The sequence below is a fragment of the Erpetoichthys calabaricus genome, chromosome 1 (genome assembly GCF_900747795.2).
Source record: "Erpetoichthys calabaricus chromosome 1, fErpCal1.3, whole genome shotgun sequence".
NCBI lineage: Eukaryota > Metazoa > Chordata > Cladistia > Polypteriformes > Polypteridae > Erpetoichthys > Erpetoichthys calabaricus.
In genome coordinates this window covers 258531580-258549405 of record NC_041394.2, presented here as the reverse complement: position 1 = coordinate 258549405, position 17826 = coordinate 258531580, and the positions used below count along the sequence as shown (strand labels likewise).

The 17826-nt window shown below is 37.0% G+C and overlaps 1 protein-coding gene across 2 annotated transcripts in view; it reads right to left on the bottom strand.

The window, feature by feature from the left end:
• The window catches only part of exoc4 (exocyst complex component 4), a 447737-nt gene that overhangs the window by 64525 nt on the left and 365386 nt on the right, over nt 1-17826 (bottom strand). The window contains exon 13 of one of the 2 annotated variants that reach the window (XM_028814392.2): nt 6160-6318. In XM_028814392.2, the coding sequence (XP_028670225.1) occupies nt 6160-6318 (159 nt within the window). The remainder of the gene's footprint in view (nt 1-6159; nt 6319-17826) is intronic. The other variant, XM_028814398.2, reaches the window with a different exon arrangement.

Here is a 17826-nt window from a genome sequence, read left to right as displayed (position 1 = left end):
ACCATAAAAACTTGCATGTAACAGAGCTGTTTTGTAATAATCTTCATTTTAGCATTACATTGTGAGTGGCTGGTACATGTTTATTTTATCTTAACTTTCTGCCTGATTTTTCCTGTTGAAAAATCACTTTAGGCACATAATCGACATACTGTAATGTGCACAACCATTTCTCTGAACTTCTCACTCATTCTGCCTTATAATATTTTAAAACAGCAGAATATTTCTGAACAATACTTCTTTCATAAGAGGTTATTTTCTTAGAAGAAACTATTAAAATACACTATCTCAACAATTATTCTCTCATAAACTCACATTTCTACAAAATGTAGCATTTTCTGAGGCTTGTGCATCTTGGAGGTCTTTGTCAGATAATGCTCTGTTGCACTCTTCATTGATCCAAGTAAATTTGTTGGCAATGCTAAACCTCATTTAGCGGTAATCGCTGTAGTTATTTCCAGGACTCAGACAATCTCCTGACTAATTTTGAAGTCAAGTATTTAGTCCTCTACCACTAAACTCAAGTATTTGTAGCCTCTTCTAATTCCACTTATTAAAATATTATCCAACACTATTCTCTTAATCATCTAAATCAGCAATTTAAATACTCTAAATTAGGTGCATGAGTATTCTGTATGCAGTACTGATGCTAAATCATGCAGCTACTTAAGCAATGCAGCTCATCAGAAAATTCTTCCAACATAAAATTGCTTTGTCTGAACAAATGGAAAATACTAAGAAACAGAATACAAAAGCAAGTCGGCAATAGCTTTCTAAAGAAAAATTTAAAAGTGTAATATGCAAACTATTGCTATATACATCTTAAATGTCTGACGTGGAAATTGCAAGCTACCTTTTTAACACCTTGTGCCCTAAGGGGTTTTTAGGATAATTGCACCTAAATTAAATACCAAAAAAAGGCTATTATTCTGCTTATGTAATAAAGGAGCTGCCAATAGCTGAAGAGTAGTGAGTATAACACTCCAAAATTTTAAAGGAAAATCTTTATATGAATAACAAAACATTGTTTCACACCAATATCAACTAACTAAAACACACAAAAAAATTCTGCTTCAGGAGTTTAGAACCCTGGAATCAATTTTCTTCTGTGTCCCAATCTGCCAGCTAGCATTCTACCAAGTTTAGATGTCATGTCCCATAGCATTGTAACATTATACTGTTATGCACAAGGTGTCCCATTTTGGAAACATTCCATCTCTTGCACTTAAAAATCACTCAAAAAAAGTACTGCAGATACAGTTATATTTTTATTTTTTGCATATTTTATGTTTTTCTTCTTAGGGACTCACTTCACTTAGCGTTTAAATCTATATGGATGTGTTTTGTAAAATGATGATTTAAGACAGTATTTGGACAGACCAGACCACAAGGATCCTATTGATTTGATTTTTTTTTCTTCATGAATTGTGCACGAACTTATCTGTTTCACTAGTCATTAGGGTACAGACATAATTAGTTAGGTATGTTTGAGTAGTCTGCACATATAGTATATAAGAAAACTTTGGTCTGGCCCCAGCACAATTTTTATACCAAAAGCACCACTGGTCTCTACACAATTCTTCTGGTAGCCATTAGTGAGTTATCTTTGGCAGTGGGTCCAGTTCTCTGCAATGTCTCTCTCTCTCTGTATTTCTCTATGCAGTCTTTGGTCTTGATATGGCTCAGATCAGTCACCTCGAGTACACCGTGCACACTAATCTCATCATTCACTCTCTCCACACCTGAAGACATATAGTTACATATGGAAGACATACAGTTTTTGAAGGGCACACATCACCTGGAGTTAAAAGCTTTTTTCATGATGTACGAAACATTTGCCACAATATCTAGTTCAAAGTAGAACTATTCCAACATGGTTACATTAGTGGGATTACCTTAACTCTTTTTCAGTGATCTTTATCCAGATAATATTGTCACAGCACAGCAGGGTCAAACTGCTTCACCAGTGTGAAAGAATAACTTAGAGATAACAATAATCAAGTGGATTGCAGTACACAATAAAATATATTTGCAATTGTTTTAAGAAATGTCATGAAGAAAAACCAATAAAATGGATAAGTACACAAAAGACAAGAATGTAAAAGAGGAAGGTTGATGTCATATATAAAATGTACTCAGAGATCAGATGTCCTGTAAGCAACAGGATTGGACAGCTGTCACATACACAGAAACTTCAAGGAAAACAGCTAAACCTAAATATTTAGAAGGAACAGGAGAATAACAAAGGTAGACTTTTATTTCCTAGGTTTTCTGACATGTAAACCAACAAACCAACAAGAGTAAAATGTATGCATTCATTGACACTGCATGCAAATTCAATCTATATATATAAAATCCTTTTTGCGTTTGAAACGAAAATTACATATGACCACGTGATATGGAAATTACATATGAAATGGAAATTACGTATGACCATGCGATATGGAAATTATGTATGACCACAGAACATATTATAATACAGGAACTAATCACTTTGTTTGTGGACGCCATTTTTATATCGTCATTACGAATTATTATTTGTGTGAGAATTATTTTACTGATATTAACAAAGTGGACGCAGAGAGGCACGAAATGTCGGGATGCTCCGCCATGTCGAGAGCTTCGCAGTTTCAGGTAGCGTCCTCCCTTCTCGCACTGTTTGTGACACTTCAAGTGCCCTGTCGGCTCCTGAGAGAGTGGAAATCTTTGCGAATGAGTATAATCAGCGCCATTGAAGCAGGACTCTGTTTGTAAATTGCCCTGCACGACTACTTACTGTCCCTTAAGGCGAGTTCAGGTCACTAAAACCCCGCAACATTCAAGGTTGCTTTTGTGATCAATTATTTTAAGAAGATGGAGAGTTTACATCTAAGAAGATGTACAGACCTCTTCATGTAAAGTGTTGGACTTGGGAATTGTTTGGACCTTCTGCCCATTAAGCAAGGAGGGGCAGCGTCCACATTTATCAGAATTATTTTTCTCTTAAATCACAGGCACATAGTGCAAGGTTGTCAGGCAGAAATTTGGACGATCACATAGAAAATGTAATTTCTATACCACAGCGGTTGTGTAGCGCCTTTCAAAACGGATCTACTACCGAGAGATGATCCAGATACATTTTAGCTGCTGTTAGTACTACTTACCTATTGTGTTGTACCGCCTTTAAAATGTAGTTTACCCAAAACCACTGCAGGAGTGCTCAATGTATCTTTACTTCTTAAAATGTTAATGTTTTACTGTTTAATACAGACTACATTTTATTTTTTTCCCTTGCACTCAGTGAGCGAAGCCACTGGGTAATCAGCTAGTAGTTTATAAAATGAACCTCTATTCTTTGTTTCCTTGATCATTCTGTAACAGACTGCGGTGATGAATGCCCCCTCTAAGGCATTTGCAGAGGAGTAGTAAATGACGCAATGAACAAGCTTTTCTACTGCCTGATTACTGACTCAAGAGGTTTTGTCAGACTTACCCTAGTGGAGGATAAGTTCCTTTCTTAAATCAATATGTTTGATTTCTACCACACCAGGAGCTTTGATTCAGAGCAAACACATTAAAAACATCACTGCACTGATGTCTGAACTATCCCAAGCTCATTACTTAAAACATTAATGTTTTATGATAAAATGATTTCCTCAATGATCAAATAAATAACAGCATCCTAATTAGCCTCTGGACATAATAGACATTTGCCTCTGTGTTTTGCCAACATATTTTTTGTGAATTCTCTTTGAGTAGCAAAGTGCTGTCAACTAAATGCAAGAACACATTAAATTTTATTTTTACTACACGTTTTATGTGTTACACTTAATTTAAAAAAAAATCTAAGTCTGGTTTTATTTGTTTAATTTTTAGAAAACATTTTCTAAATCGCTTTTGGATAGGACAGTATCTTGAATTCTCTAATGCCTTAACACAGTACAACCTTTCTGCTGAGAGATAAGCTAAGATCATTGATGATGGATGTTCTCTTAGTGGATTACTAACTTCTTGACAGGCAGGTCCTAGTTTGTGAAACTGTAGAATAATACATTTAACATGTGGATTCCATTCTTGCCATGAAACAGTGGGCTAACTCCTTGTGGTTGCAGATACTTGAGAGGAAATGGGAGTCTGTCAGTCCTGTATATTTGTGCTTTGTTGACTTGAAAAAGCTCATGCCTATATACCCTATGCTATCTTGTGGAAAGTGCCAGGACAATATAGGGTTTTGGGAATGCTGTGTGCCATTCTGAATCTGTGGAGTGAGAGATATGGTTGCCCACTTGGTATTAAGCTGAGGGCATTCCATGTGGGTGCCTGGCTCCACCAAGTAAGCATTTTGTCTTTTCTCCTGTTCATGATTTTCACAGATAGGGTATCAAGTTACAGCCAAAGTTTAGAGGTCATCCAGGTTCAAAACCTAAGGGTTACATCTTTAGCATTAGCTCTTGAGCTTATTACAGTATAATCTCTAGCATACAGCGGACCAGTATGTAGATTGGACAGCAAATTGACAGCAATGTCACCAACCTCACTTACAGTCATAAGCTCTGTATAGTGGCTGTACAGACATTGCATAAACAAGAGACTGAAATGAGAAACCTGAGAAGGATTGCTGGTTTCACTTTCCATGGTAGGGTGTAGAGCTTGGAAATATGGGAGGACCTCAGAGTTGAACTGCAGCTATTTTGGACTGGGAGGGACAAGCTGAGGTGGGTTGGCATGTAACTAGGATACCTGATGGATTCTTCCCTGGGGAGGTGTACGAGGCACGGCATACAGAGACAAGACTAAAGGGCAAACCCTAGACACGGTGGAGGGATTATATCTCTGAATTGGGATGGAGGAGTTTACTGGAAATGGGGCATCCTATAGTGCCCAGTTCAGCTCCTCACTAGAAAAAGCAAAATAAAGATGATGATGATGACATGGAGAAATCACAGGCTTTAAGAAAGACTTTTTTATAGAATCTGATTTTATTGCAGAAAATATATTCTATTAAAAATCTGCTTTGTTTTTTCACACAGTGCAATAATCAGTGTACAATCTCTGAACCTACAGCCTTATTGGTATGCTGTATTATCATGGGGTTTGTTATGGATTGTCCTAGTCTTGCACACTCAAGTTTAAAACACACACACACACACACACACACACACACGCACACGCACACACACACACACACACACACAGTACTTAAACTTTGGTACTGATTATGATTGATGCGTGCACAGTGTATTACTCCTCAGTACTTCGCCTGGGGACTCACTAGCTTTGGTTTGAGCAGCCTAGATGGTGTCCTTGCGTGTACACTAAATAATGAAGACTGAAACACTTTGGCTATTGACATGATGTGTTACTCCATTCCATGCTGCTAACTATTGAAATTGTACCTCCTCAGCAACTAACTATGTGGGAAGGAAGTAGCAATCTACCCACACAAGGTACCCTGTAGGCACTTCAATCATTTAAGAAAGCAATTTAAAAAGAGCAATGTTTATTATGCAGTAAAACTGAATAACAGAAGCAAATGATAAAAAATGAAATAAATAATAGCAAAGTCTGAATGTTTAGCAATAAATGCACCATAGTTCCAAAATCAATACCTTCCATAAGGATATGGAAGCTGAAGAAGCACCAAAAGAAACATCTATGGAAGACAGTGGGAGAAGGAGAGTGAGAGAGCGCTTGTTTTTTTAGATGGCTTGTCTTGCCTCAGAATTTAGGCTGAAGCATGGATGGTATCTTCGATGTCCAGGTGGGTGGGTCTCTCTCCTCCTTCATGCCAAAATAGCTCAAATATGCAGATACTTAATTACAAATCATCCCTTTTCATGCCACATTTTACAGATATCATAATGCCAAAGGGTGAAAAACATTATATTGCAAAAAGGAATATTTTCTACAGAAAAAAGCACCCTTTGCATTCAGTCATTTATTAATCAGAATTGTACTGTCAAAGACAATCATCCATTTATTCATTAATTTCTAACTCGCTAAATCAACTTCTAGACAGGACACACTTTTCAAACTGGGCCAATTTATTGTTGCCACTTAAACATGTCTTTGGTATCTATGAGAACCTGGAGCAGACCTTACGGGAAACAAAGGGCTTAATTAAGTAAAAAATATTAGAAGACAGTGAATATGAAACATAAAAACAAACAGCAGAATTCTCACCTAGTAAAGTCCTCCTCGTCCTCTCTCTTTTGTCTCAGTTGTCGTGGCTGAGTCATGTTAGCCCAGTTAGGAAGTGACTTGAGTAATCTGCTAATGTCTTCATCTTTTGCCCAAGATGCACTGATTGTCAGTTTTTCCTCGGATTGAACAATACCCCTGCTTATTAAAAAAAAACAAAATGATAACAGGTTTTATTTATTCATATTTTAACATATAACTCATATTCTTTTAAATATTATTAGTTTAAAAAATAAATATTTGCAGGCAGGACAGAAAGCTAATAAAGCCACAGTCTCACCTAAAACAAAAAGCCAAGAAGATTACCTTTAAATAATTTCAAGAAGCATTTTTTAAACTATTCCAAATATTCCCTATGCTTTACTATATGTACAGTATATCATCTAGATAGAAATGGTGTCTTTTTAGGGAAAAGATGAATGGACTGCAATAGAGAAAGACAGAATACATGCAGTATGCCAAGACACAATGGGCTTACTTGACCACCCAGCATACCAGTACTTCATTCACTGTAATTTATATTAAATGTAAGGCAGCTTATAATGACTGCTATGCTTATTTAAAGCTAGCATTCTATGCTTTGTGACCCATTTTTTCCACTGGCTACATCACTGACAGTCCCTATTGAGTGAACTGTTGACCTATGACTAGATGACCAATTCGGTGCACAGGTTTTTGAAACTGAACATTTCAGGCTGCAAAAGGATGGAGAACAATAAAATGTTTTCTAGTGTTACTAGTATTTTATTACAGAAAGTTGCTGACTGTACCATAATGTGGCAGAATTACTGTCAGATAAGTGTCTAAGAAGTCAAAAGTAAACATCCTTGCCAAATAAGTTGTCCATTTGGACCAAGAATGCATATCTGCTTTCAGCATGTCCGTCAAAGCTGAAAATAAAGGACTCATTACCAGGGATCTCAAACTGGAATGTGTAAAGTTTCCAGCTAATACATGTAAACTCAACAGCAAGCAAAATGGGATTCAGTGACAAGGTGGGATGATAGGGAGTCTTGCATTTGTGTTTGTGCCGTGTTTTGCAACACAGTCGTAGGTGAACAAGGAATACAAGAGGGGGCTAAGCACACAGCCCTGCGGCGCTCCTGTGTTTAAAATGAGTGATGAGGATGTGTGTTTGCCGACTCTCACCACCTGGGGCCTGTTTGAGAGGAAAGAAAATCCATCTGCAGATGGTCGTCCCCAACCCAAGGTCGTCAAGCTTCAAGACGAGTTTTGAGGGGATGATGGTGTTGAATGCAGAGCTGTAATCTATGAACAGCATTCTTACATATGTATTTCCTCTTTCCTGGTGGGTGAGGGCAGTGTTTATTGTTAGCGCAATGGCATCCTCTGTCGATCTGTTAGCTCTGTAAGCAAATTGGAGAGGATCCAGTGTGTCGGGGAGGGAGGAGCAGATGTAACCTTTGACCAGTTGCTCGAAGCACTTCATAATGACCGATGTCAGTGCAACCGGGCGATAGTCATTCAGACAGGAGACCACCGGTTTCTTTGGGACAGGAATGATAGATAGATAGATAGATAGATAGATAGATAGATAGATAGATAGATAGATAGATAGATAGATAGATAGATAGATAGATAGATAGATAGATAGATAGATAGATAGATAGACAGATAGATAGACAGATAGATATGGTGGATGCCTTGAAGAAAGTGGGGACCACTGACTGCCTCAGGGAGAGATTGAAAATGTTGGTGAACACACCTGCTAGCTGGTCAGCACACGCCCTGAGGGCACGGCCTGGGATGCCATCTGGTCCCGGAGCTTTGCGAGGATTGACCTTTTTGAAGGACCTTCTCACATCAGACGTTTCAAGGATCAGAGTGACAGACTCACCGCCCCCTTGAGGATATAGCACCTGTTCTCTGTTGGCTGCATCAAAACGAGCATAAAAAGTGTTGAGCTCGTCTGCAAGACATGCAGTGGGCTGAACACTGACTGTGTTTTTCTTTTTGCAGACGACACAACCGTCATAGGCCTTATCACTGACAACGATGAGATGGCCTACAGAGAGGAGGTGCTGGCATTGAGTAATTGGTGCCTAGATAACAACTTGTATCTTAACGTCAGCAAAACCAAGGAGATGATCGTGGACTATCGAAAACAACAAGGTAGAGAACACCAGGCCATCTACATCAGCGGCATAGAAGTTGAAAGGGTTAACAGCTTCAAGTTCCTTGGAGTAAACATCACCGAGGATCTCTCATGGACCCTTCACATAGACACTGTGGTCAAGAAAGCTCGCCGGCGGCTCTACTTCCTGAGGAGGCTGAGGAAGTTTGGCATGAATGCCAACATCACCTCAAACTTTTACAGGAGTGTGGTCGAGAGTCTGCTGACGGGCTGCATTACCGTCTGGTATGGGAGCTGCTCTGCCAGCAGCCGGAAATCACTACAGAGAGTGGTGAAGGCAGCAGAGCACATCACAGGCAAGAGTCTTCCTGCCATTGAAGACATTTACCTCCATCGGTGCTTGCGTAAGACAAGCAGCATCATAAAGGACCAGAGCCATCCAGCACGCCAGCTGTTCTCCTTGTTACCGTCTGGCAGACGATACAGGAGTCTGGCTGCTCGGACTATAAGACTTAAGAACAGCTTTTACCACCAGGCCATTCGACTCTTCAACAGCAACACCTGAACACTTACATACATTTACATTACACCTACATTGCACTACATCTACATGGCACTACTCACACACAAACTGTACCTGCATACACTCAGAATACTGACTGGAACATGCATCTGCACTTTATGGAATATGCATCTGTACTTATAAAACATTATCTGTGCAATAACTGTCATTTGTACTTGCTGCTCATTCAACTCATATTGCTCTATAACTTCTTTTAAAACGTACACTTTTTATTTTATATGGCTTGTCTATTTTTAACTTGAAATCTTTTTTTTAGCTTTATTAGATCTAGGCTGAGTGACTTGTTTTTCTCGTCATACACATTTCATTGTATGTTGACCCTGTGTTAACCTATATATGACAAATAAACCTAAATCTAAACCTATTTAAGAGTTTTGAAAATTGGGAAGCCTGTTTTGTCAGTTTAAAACTCTTTTTGTGCTTTGAAATTTTTTTAGTCTACAAAAGTTTATTTGGAAAGTTTAATTTTGGAAATTTATTTTCATGTACAAGTTTGGATTTTTTTTCCTTGCTTAAGAAATTTTTGACAGGTTTTTTGTTGAAATTTTAACTGTGCCATAAGCCATTATTGGCTTACCTGTTTGCTATTGTGCACTCTGGTGATACAAGCTGATGATCTGCGGTGCGGTGGTACGAGCTGCTTTATCCAAGATCAGTGTTTGGTGCTCTAGTTTTGACTCTTGCTCTTTGAATTTACTCAGTTTATGTATCAATGTTTTGGCTCTGTTTTTTTAATAGAATTTTCCTTGTGAATGAACCTTTGCAATTTAATTTTGACTTATGATTAAGTCCTTGGGTGCGCTATAAAGTTTCCTTTCCAGGAAATAAAATATTCTTTTTATTTTATTTTAGTAAACTCCCAGTTAGCTTACTTGGGGTGGTCAGTTTGGGAAAGAAGGCACATGGCTGGTTTGGAAAAGAAGATGGGTAGTGGCCGTATACGTTTTTGGATACTTTTGTTTTTCCGTAACTGACATAACAGAGAGACGTTTTTTATTTGTGTGCAAAAACCAGGAAGAAAATGATTAAAACTTAACAGAATCTTGCTTTCCCCATACCATTTTTATGCACTCTCTAGTATGTAGCCTTGCATTAACTGGCACTTAAAAATGTCATTGTAGACCATCTCTGCATGTAAAGATCACACAGTCAATCACTCACTACCAGAATACAAGTAGAAAACAGGGAAAAAAACAACTAGCCACAATAAAAACCTGGACCTGAAGTAGTGACAGCATAGAAGATACAACAGTGTTTCACTACCCAAACTGTCACTAAGTAAAGATATCTATGAGTCTGGGATGATTATAGAGAAATTTACCAACCTATTAGCAGAGAAGGAGCTATGAATTAGAAAAAGTATTAAATCGCTTCTTAAAGTAAAACAATCTTTTCTTTCTCTGTTCCTTACACTGAATGATAAACATGCCAATTGAAGATAAAACAAAATATTCTATGGAAGGAAAAAAACCATGAAGTCATTTAATGTGGTGGTATCAGTACAGAGTACTGATCAAACATCTTTCAAGCAGACATGGACCAAGAATTATTGCTGCAAATGGTCAGTCATTATTCTGGTTCCTTAGGTTTTCAAGCCAATCAGTCTAAACAACTGCAGGCCCGTAACACACACCTCTATTTCAACAAAATGTTTTAAACATTTAGTGAGACAAAGATCTAAGACAAAATAAGGAGCACAATACTCATAAGATGAATATCTAGAAACAATTAAAGCCATCCCATAAATCACGTGTAATATTTAGAGAAGTGGCATAAAGATCAGTCTCAACATGTACTTTTAAAAGTCAATATGGCTAAAGAAATTGTATTTGAGTTTTCAGAGATATAAATGTGTATGTAAGCCTCTCATAGTTCTGGGGCAGAAGGTGGCAATAGTGAATGAATATAAATATATAGGAAATTATTGATTATTAATATTAAATCTAAACTAAATACAAGTGCTTAATTTCTTCATAAACTCAAATTATTCAAAATGGACAGGAACACCATGTTGTCCTTTTACTGCAACATTAACTCATCACTTTCCGTTCCAAACTCTGGTTAAGTGGCCTCAAACAGGCAGCCAACATATCTGGTGCTGATGGCAGATGACTTGTAAGTGTGTGCCAGCTGGTGTTACTGAGAAAACTGGGAATCATTTCAGGTGATGACAACTAAATCCAAAAAATGTAGTGCTTAAAACATTTAGTGCTTTAGGAAATCAGGAAAGCTACTTGCCTTACAAACTTACACAAACCACCCCAGGATTTTGTTTCTGCCTACTGCCATATTCTTTTCACAAAATGCATAACTTGTAGTTTGCTACCATTTAAAAATAAAACAGCAGAAATGTAAAAATCAGATTCTAGAGGACCACAGTTGCTATAGGTTTTTGTTCTTGATACTTTCTAAATTATTAATCAAAACCATTAAACAATTACTGCTGGTAATAGAACTTACTGCCTTAAGATTAATGAAGTTGCTTTTTAAGATTCAAACAACAATAACATTCAAAAGTGCTAACATATGGCCAGATAACTTGAACCCCTTTGCACCTAAGGTTTCATTATCCAATAAAAGTTTCAGTAAATCCTTTGGAAAAAAAAGTCTGAGAAATACTGATCTGTTCTGTTCTGTTCCACAAAACAGCTTTGAAAATGTGCATTGTGACAGATTGAAAGCACTAGCGAGACTTAGAATGTAATAGCATGTTTCATTAACAGCAAAAATCCACTACTAATTAAAAAATAGGCTGGAGTGAAAATGGTGTCTCTCTAGGAGCCAAGTTTGAGAACCTTTGAATTAACTGGTCAACTGTTGGCTCACTCTGCATCTTTTTATTGTTTGGAAGCTGATTACAGAAAAAGGAAACAATTAAAAGGGTTCTGAATCTTAAAAAGCAAGATAACTAAGATGAGGGCAACAGAGATGTGGTATGTATGTTCGCAGCAGTAATAAGTTACTAATAAAGAAAATGGCTGGAACAAAAACCTGCAGCCCTCCAGGATCTGAGTGTGACACCTCTGGTAATGAGGAATTCCGTTTAAACAGGGTTAACAAGTCTAAAACAGGGAGAAGTGGACAAAAACTGATTCAAAATGCTGTTTTAAATATGGATGTTTAGTCGGAAATTCTTTCATATGTCTCCAAGTTTTTTTTTTCTGAATGGCTACACTTTCGTGGCGATGGTTGAGCTTGTGCCTCTTGCTTGTCATGAATGAACATGTGTAGAATGCTAGCATTAGAGAAAATATTGCCTCTATAAGTGATTATATGCTAGATATTTTCAACCCATAAAAGCATCAGAATATTTTTTTATTTTATTATTATTTTTCTCTTTTACTTGTACAAGGGGTGATATCATCATTGGAGCTATCTTACTATCATGTTCTGCTTTCGCTTGTATTGGTGCATCCAGTTTCTGCGTCTGGCAGCTAAAATAATTAAGGTTGCGCCATTGCTGCAGCTTGCACTTCATCAGGCAACAGCTTTGAACAGCAACTTGAAATAGCAATGTGTCAGTCTGTTGGCAGTGCCAAGTTACTGCATGGACTTTTAACTTTAGGGGACTAAAAGTTTGTGTGTTGTGAGGGCAACATGGCTATAACATAAAAAAAACACGTCTTTAAATTTTTTACATGTATTTCTAAGTGATTAAAATAAATTAAAAAAATGATAGGGCTTTCATTTAAAAGTACTAATAAAAACATTTAAAACGCATTCTGACTCAAAGACTAACAACCCCAAAGGAAATTCTAAAGGTGATCTAGAGTGGCTCAACTCTTCTGTAAAAGCATATGTACAGTAATAGCAGGGTTTAATGGCACTGTGAAGAAAAGGGCAGATATTTAGAAAAATAGAGGTGACACGGAGAGGAGACATTAAAAAATACAACCAAAAAGGTCTGTTCTGTCGTTTATTGATCCTAAATGCTAAAACAAAAATTAAAGTTGAAGCCAGAAACAGGTCAAAAACATGTCTCAAAAAGTACAAAAGATAAGCTAAGGGCAGAGGCTAACCAGATACCGGAGTTGAGAATCAAAAAGAGTTCAAGAAACTAAAACGAAACGTAGCACTTGCCCTACTTGTAATTGAAAAAGAATTACTGCTAAGAATTTTGCCATTTATCAAACTAAGGGATAGCGTTATGTGAAGCCATCTCCATATTTACAGCATAAGTCCCACTGATGTGCTGAACATGGTCATGTGATGCATCTCAATGTCGCATAAACACAGAAACTGGTTTTCTGCTTATGATAGGCCACATAAGGATAGTCATTGCTACAACAAAGCTGCTGAATTTAAAAGAAAGAAATTGAATGGTGAATGAATAATTAATTAATTTAAATATTCTTTAAGCAGATTTGGGCTGGAATGACAGTGCTCTGATTTAAGTATTTAGGTATGGATTATCTGAAGAATTAAAAGATTAATTGTTCAGCTCCAGTTTTCTTTAAGGTTGTGTAGCATTTTGTGGGATTTGTGAACTATTATATGTATATATTTAATTTAAAAAAAAACAAAAAAAACTTCAGTCCCACTTTGGTTCTAAGTACAAACCTGATAAAGAAAGCACACAAAATATTTACTTGATTCAAAAAGCTAAAGACTTTTATTAAATGTAAGATTTGTTTCACATCTATCCAGTAATACGGACTGCAGATTATTTTCTACAATCTGAGTTAGAGGTTGATGCCTCTGCTCTTGGTGTTGAGGTAATTTTATTTTAATGATTTTCTGACACAAACAATTCCCCATGTGCATTTTTTTTAAGAAATTCTCCAGCTGAACAGAAATATGATGTCAGTGATTGTGAATTATTACCTAATAACTTGGTGTTTAAAGAGTGCAGGCCTTGACTTGGGGGTACACAGTTACCCTTTTTAATCTTCATAGATTTTAAACATCTAATATACTCAAAGACTGCCAAATGACTCAATGTGAGACAACCAGAGCAGGCATTCTTCTTCAGTCACTTATAATCACTTTTATTTTATAATCTCTTATTGACCTGGCAACAAGAATGTACAAGATGATGCACTTTCACACTTTTGTTATGAATGAAAATAAAAGTGAACCAAAATACATAAATTCCCTCAAAATGATTCTTGCTGTGAGAGAACTTCATGATCCTATGAATATAAATGATATCTAAAACACTAGAAAAACACTTCACCACTCAAAAAAGTTCAGAAGATTTAATATTGCTCCTGACTCACTGAATCAAAAAGCTCCAGTGAGGGTACATGAATTAATTAATTTCTGGAGAAATTCTCACATTAACCACTACGTCCTATTTGTAAAGCCTGAATCTGCTGGACTGGTGGAATGCCTAATTGGACTGGATTGCATTTCCTGTAGCAGCAGAGACGAGCAAATGTCTTTCATAACGGATTAAGCAATACAACAGTCAACGTCAAAGCAAGGGTTTGTCACACTAGTATCTGAAATCAATGTGAAAACGATAAACGCTATAACGATTTATGATATTAATATAAAAAATAACAAAATCACAGAAGAAACCTAAATAAAATTTACAAAAATGGCACTAAATAATTTGTAAGGAGGTGTGGGCTCCAAACACACCCAACAGGTTTTAAAGAATTTCTTCCATGAAATTGCTGAAACATGTGATAAGCATCAATATTCTTTACAGGGACACAGAATAAATATAATTAGAACTACAGCCATTATAAAGTACTAAATAGTGAATTTGATAACCAATGGGAAGAGTGTCCAGTATTTATTTAACTTTATACTCTGGATCACCATCAGCTACAGCAGGACGAGGAGCACCAGCTCAAAGTACATTAGGACTAGAACATATGTTTCAAATGAGAAACATGGAATTATGGGTGAATTTTAAACTAGCAGTAGTTAGAAGTATCACAAGTAAGCTCAGGCTTATACGATGCTACTCTAGTTTTTCAGATAATAGTATATGGACATATATGTGAAAGTGCCCATTTATGGAATGGTACCCACGCAATAGTTTGAAGGAAGCTTCTGTTTCCTATTTAAAAAATATCAATCAGAGGTGCCAAAGTGTATTTTAGATTTTCATGCAAAATACCAAATAATCTCACAGACTCGAAATAGAAGATGAGATGTAGCTGATGGAAAGGAGAGGAGGTTTGAAATGTTTAATATATCTCTGCCAGCATTTTGTGAATCCTACAAAAATTTTAAATGATAACAGAGGAAGCAACAGACAAAACTGAACAGCTTATACTTTGTATGCGGGACACTTAGGACTTTGTGAGAAATGTGATAACCCATAAAAAAAAGACAGATGACTTGGGAACTTTAGACATTTCTAATTACATGGAAAAAAAATTCTGAACATTACAATATCTTACAGATGTGATGGCTGTGGGTGTTGCTATATGGATAAATTAAAATGTCATTGATCGAAACAGGAATGAACATCACAAGAAATTTTCAGTCCATAAGGCATTACAAAATATTTATAATGCCCTAAGGTAGTGTCTTCCACTCATTCTCTTCCACTAATGCAAATCAGATTGCACGTAGTCCTCAAGTCTGATTTTGTAAAAATGGTCAGATACTGTATTTGATTTAACAGTGGTGAAATTAGAGTAAAAGGGAAATTGTTATTAATAGTTATTTTACTACAGTGTAAATAATCTATGCAAAGGGACAACAAAATGTTATTTTTTTTTTTTTTACACAAAAAAGAATCCTGACCCAAGTGGATTGCTGGACAGTTAAGTAAACACATTCTCTAAATTTAACTTAATATCAGTTTTCCATTACCCTTTTCTACAGCCCTGATGATACCTAAAATGCACCTTTTAGCAGGGTTGCAGCTGGTAATACATCTATTACATAGTCATAATATGTGCATAGAAGTAGTTCCAATGATTTCTGTTTACTAAATACAGGCTTCTGATTCCTTTTGTTCCTAACGTATTCTAGAAATGTGTAATTGTCAGCCTTGGTAACCCTGGGAATAACTTTTGGAATGGAGGAGTTTATGATTAAATTGATATTACAGCCCCACATGTCACACAAGCACACATGGGAGGCAGTCTAAGCACTTAACTGGAATAAGACGCAGAGTCAGGGGTTAATGAACTGCAATATTGCTTTTTCTCCCTCTTCCATGGACTACCATAAGGGAAGCCCAGATAGAGCTCCACCCACTTTTGCTGCCAGACGACACCTCCGCCTAAGAACCCGCCCTCTTCCTGCACAGGTGCTATAAGACGATCCCTCCACCCTTCATTTCAATCTTTGCTTTGACTCAGTCCATTTTGTATACTCCTTATTACGTTCGTGATTTGCTACTTTGCTGACAATATATGGGATGGATCCCCCAAACCTTTCTGCTTTGTTTGTTCTCTTTTACATAGGCAATTAACTCTAACAGAGATGTTGCATGATGAATGTATCATTCAGTTCTCTATCAGTAGTCTGGAGCTTAATTTTGTATTTCAGAGCAATTTTATTTAAATTCTTCCATCCATCCATCTTAACTGGCTCATCTAGGAGGGGCTGCAAGGCAACTGGAGCCGATCAACCTAACCTGCATGTCTTTGGACTGTTGGAATTAAATTCAGTTTTTGGAAATGTATTAGAAAGCTATTATGACTTTTGGGTGGACTGCAGCTGCTCACCCTAATAACCCCAGCGTAGGGGAAGCTTACTAGATTTCTCTATTAAATGACCTGTGCAGCTACAATGAAAACACCAGACTCTCACCTTCCTCTATTCTTCACCATCTTTATTTTCCAACCTATTCACTGATTTCTAAAATGCTATAGGTTTTTTGGATTCTTTGACCCTGAGTACACCTAATATTAGCATGCAATTATTAGTGATTCAATCGCCATCAGAAAACATGTGGCCTCATAAAAGCCAGATGTAAATGCAGCCGTGACTGGATTAGGATTGAATCGCTTAAACCGCATTTGTAGGTTGTCAGAAAGGGATAGTGACCAAATATAGCACAAATGCAAATGCGCTTTTTATCCATATATAAAAACCACATAAACAGAAGATTATTTAAAATTTGCCAGAAGATATCTTTGGATCTCTGTCCATACATGATGCTGGCATTGAAGAGTCTTTTTATTTTGAAATGTAAAAATTACAGCCAAACCCAATCCAGGTACAAAATTTCCTGGATTAGGCGAGGAATACTCTTATTATTAAGCTGAAATTGATTTTCCTCCTTTTTTCTTTCTGCTAAGCAGGTATGAAGTTTTAAAGCTAAGCTAGCAACATCCTGTAGGAATTCTCCAATATCAAAGCTGGACATATCATGCTTTAAAATCATCTGATAAGTCATTCCTAATGGCTGAAATTAATAATGCTTCATTTCAGTTGAAGTTTGACACAAACGTTTTAAAATTAAGAATAAAATCTCCCTATGGCTTAATGCCTTGCTTTACATTTAACAACTTATTGGTGGCCACTAATCTTCCCTCATGGGTACTAAATACTGCATGAAACTCAGACATTGTTGAGACTGTTACTGCAAGAATGATTCCTGTCATATAGTGCAGACACCTATTCAATCGGCTTCCTAAATTATGAAACATATTTTACTTTTCCTTGGCTAAGCTGCTAGATTGATGGTCAAAAATAAATCTATTACTATTATTAACTATTAGAACTCACTGCACATTGCTTGAGTTGAGCTATCTGTGATAATTTTAGCTAAGGAATAAGCTGCGCTGCCTTGGTTGCACTGTAACGTTGCTGCAAGATTTTGAGGGCCATCACCACTTGTCTCATTGGAGGTTAGGAGCACACACTGATACAGCGCATTGCTGCACTCACCACATGACAATTCAACTCCGGAAACCAGATTAGGGCCCGAGTGCAGCCATGCAACGGGTGACACCTCAGCATCACACTAGTTCAGATGGAATGGAAGCAATGTGAGGTTTTTTTTATGATGGCTGGTGTGCCAATTCTGCTACCAACCCCCAGGTTTTTCATG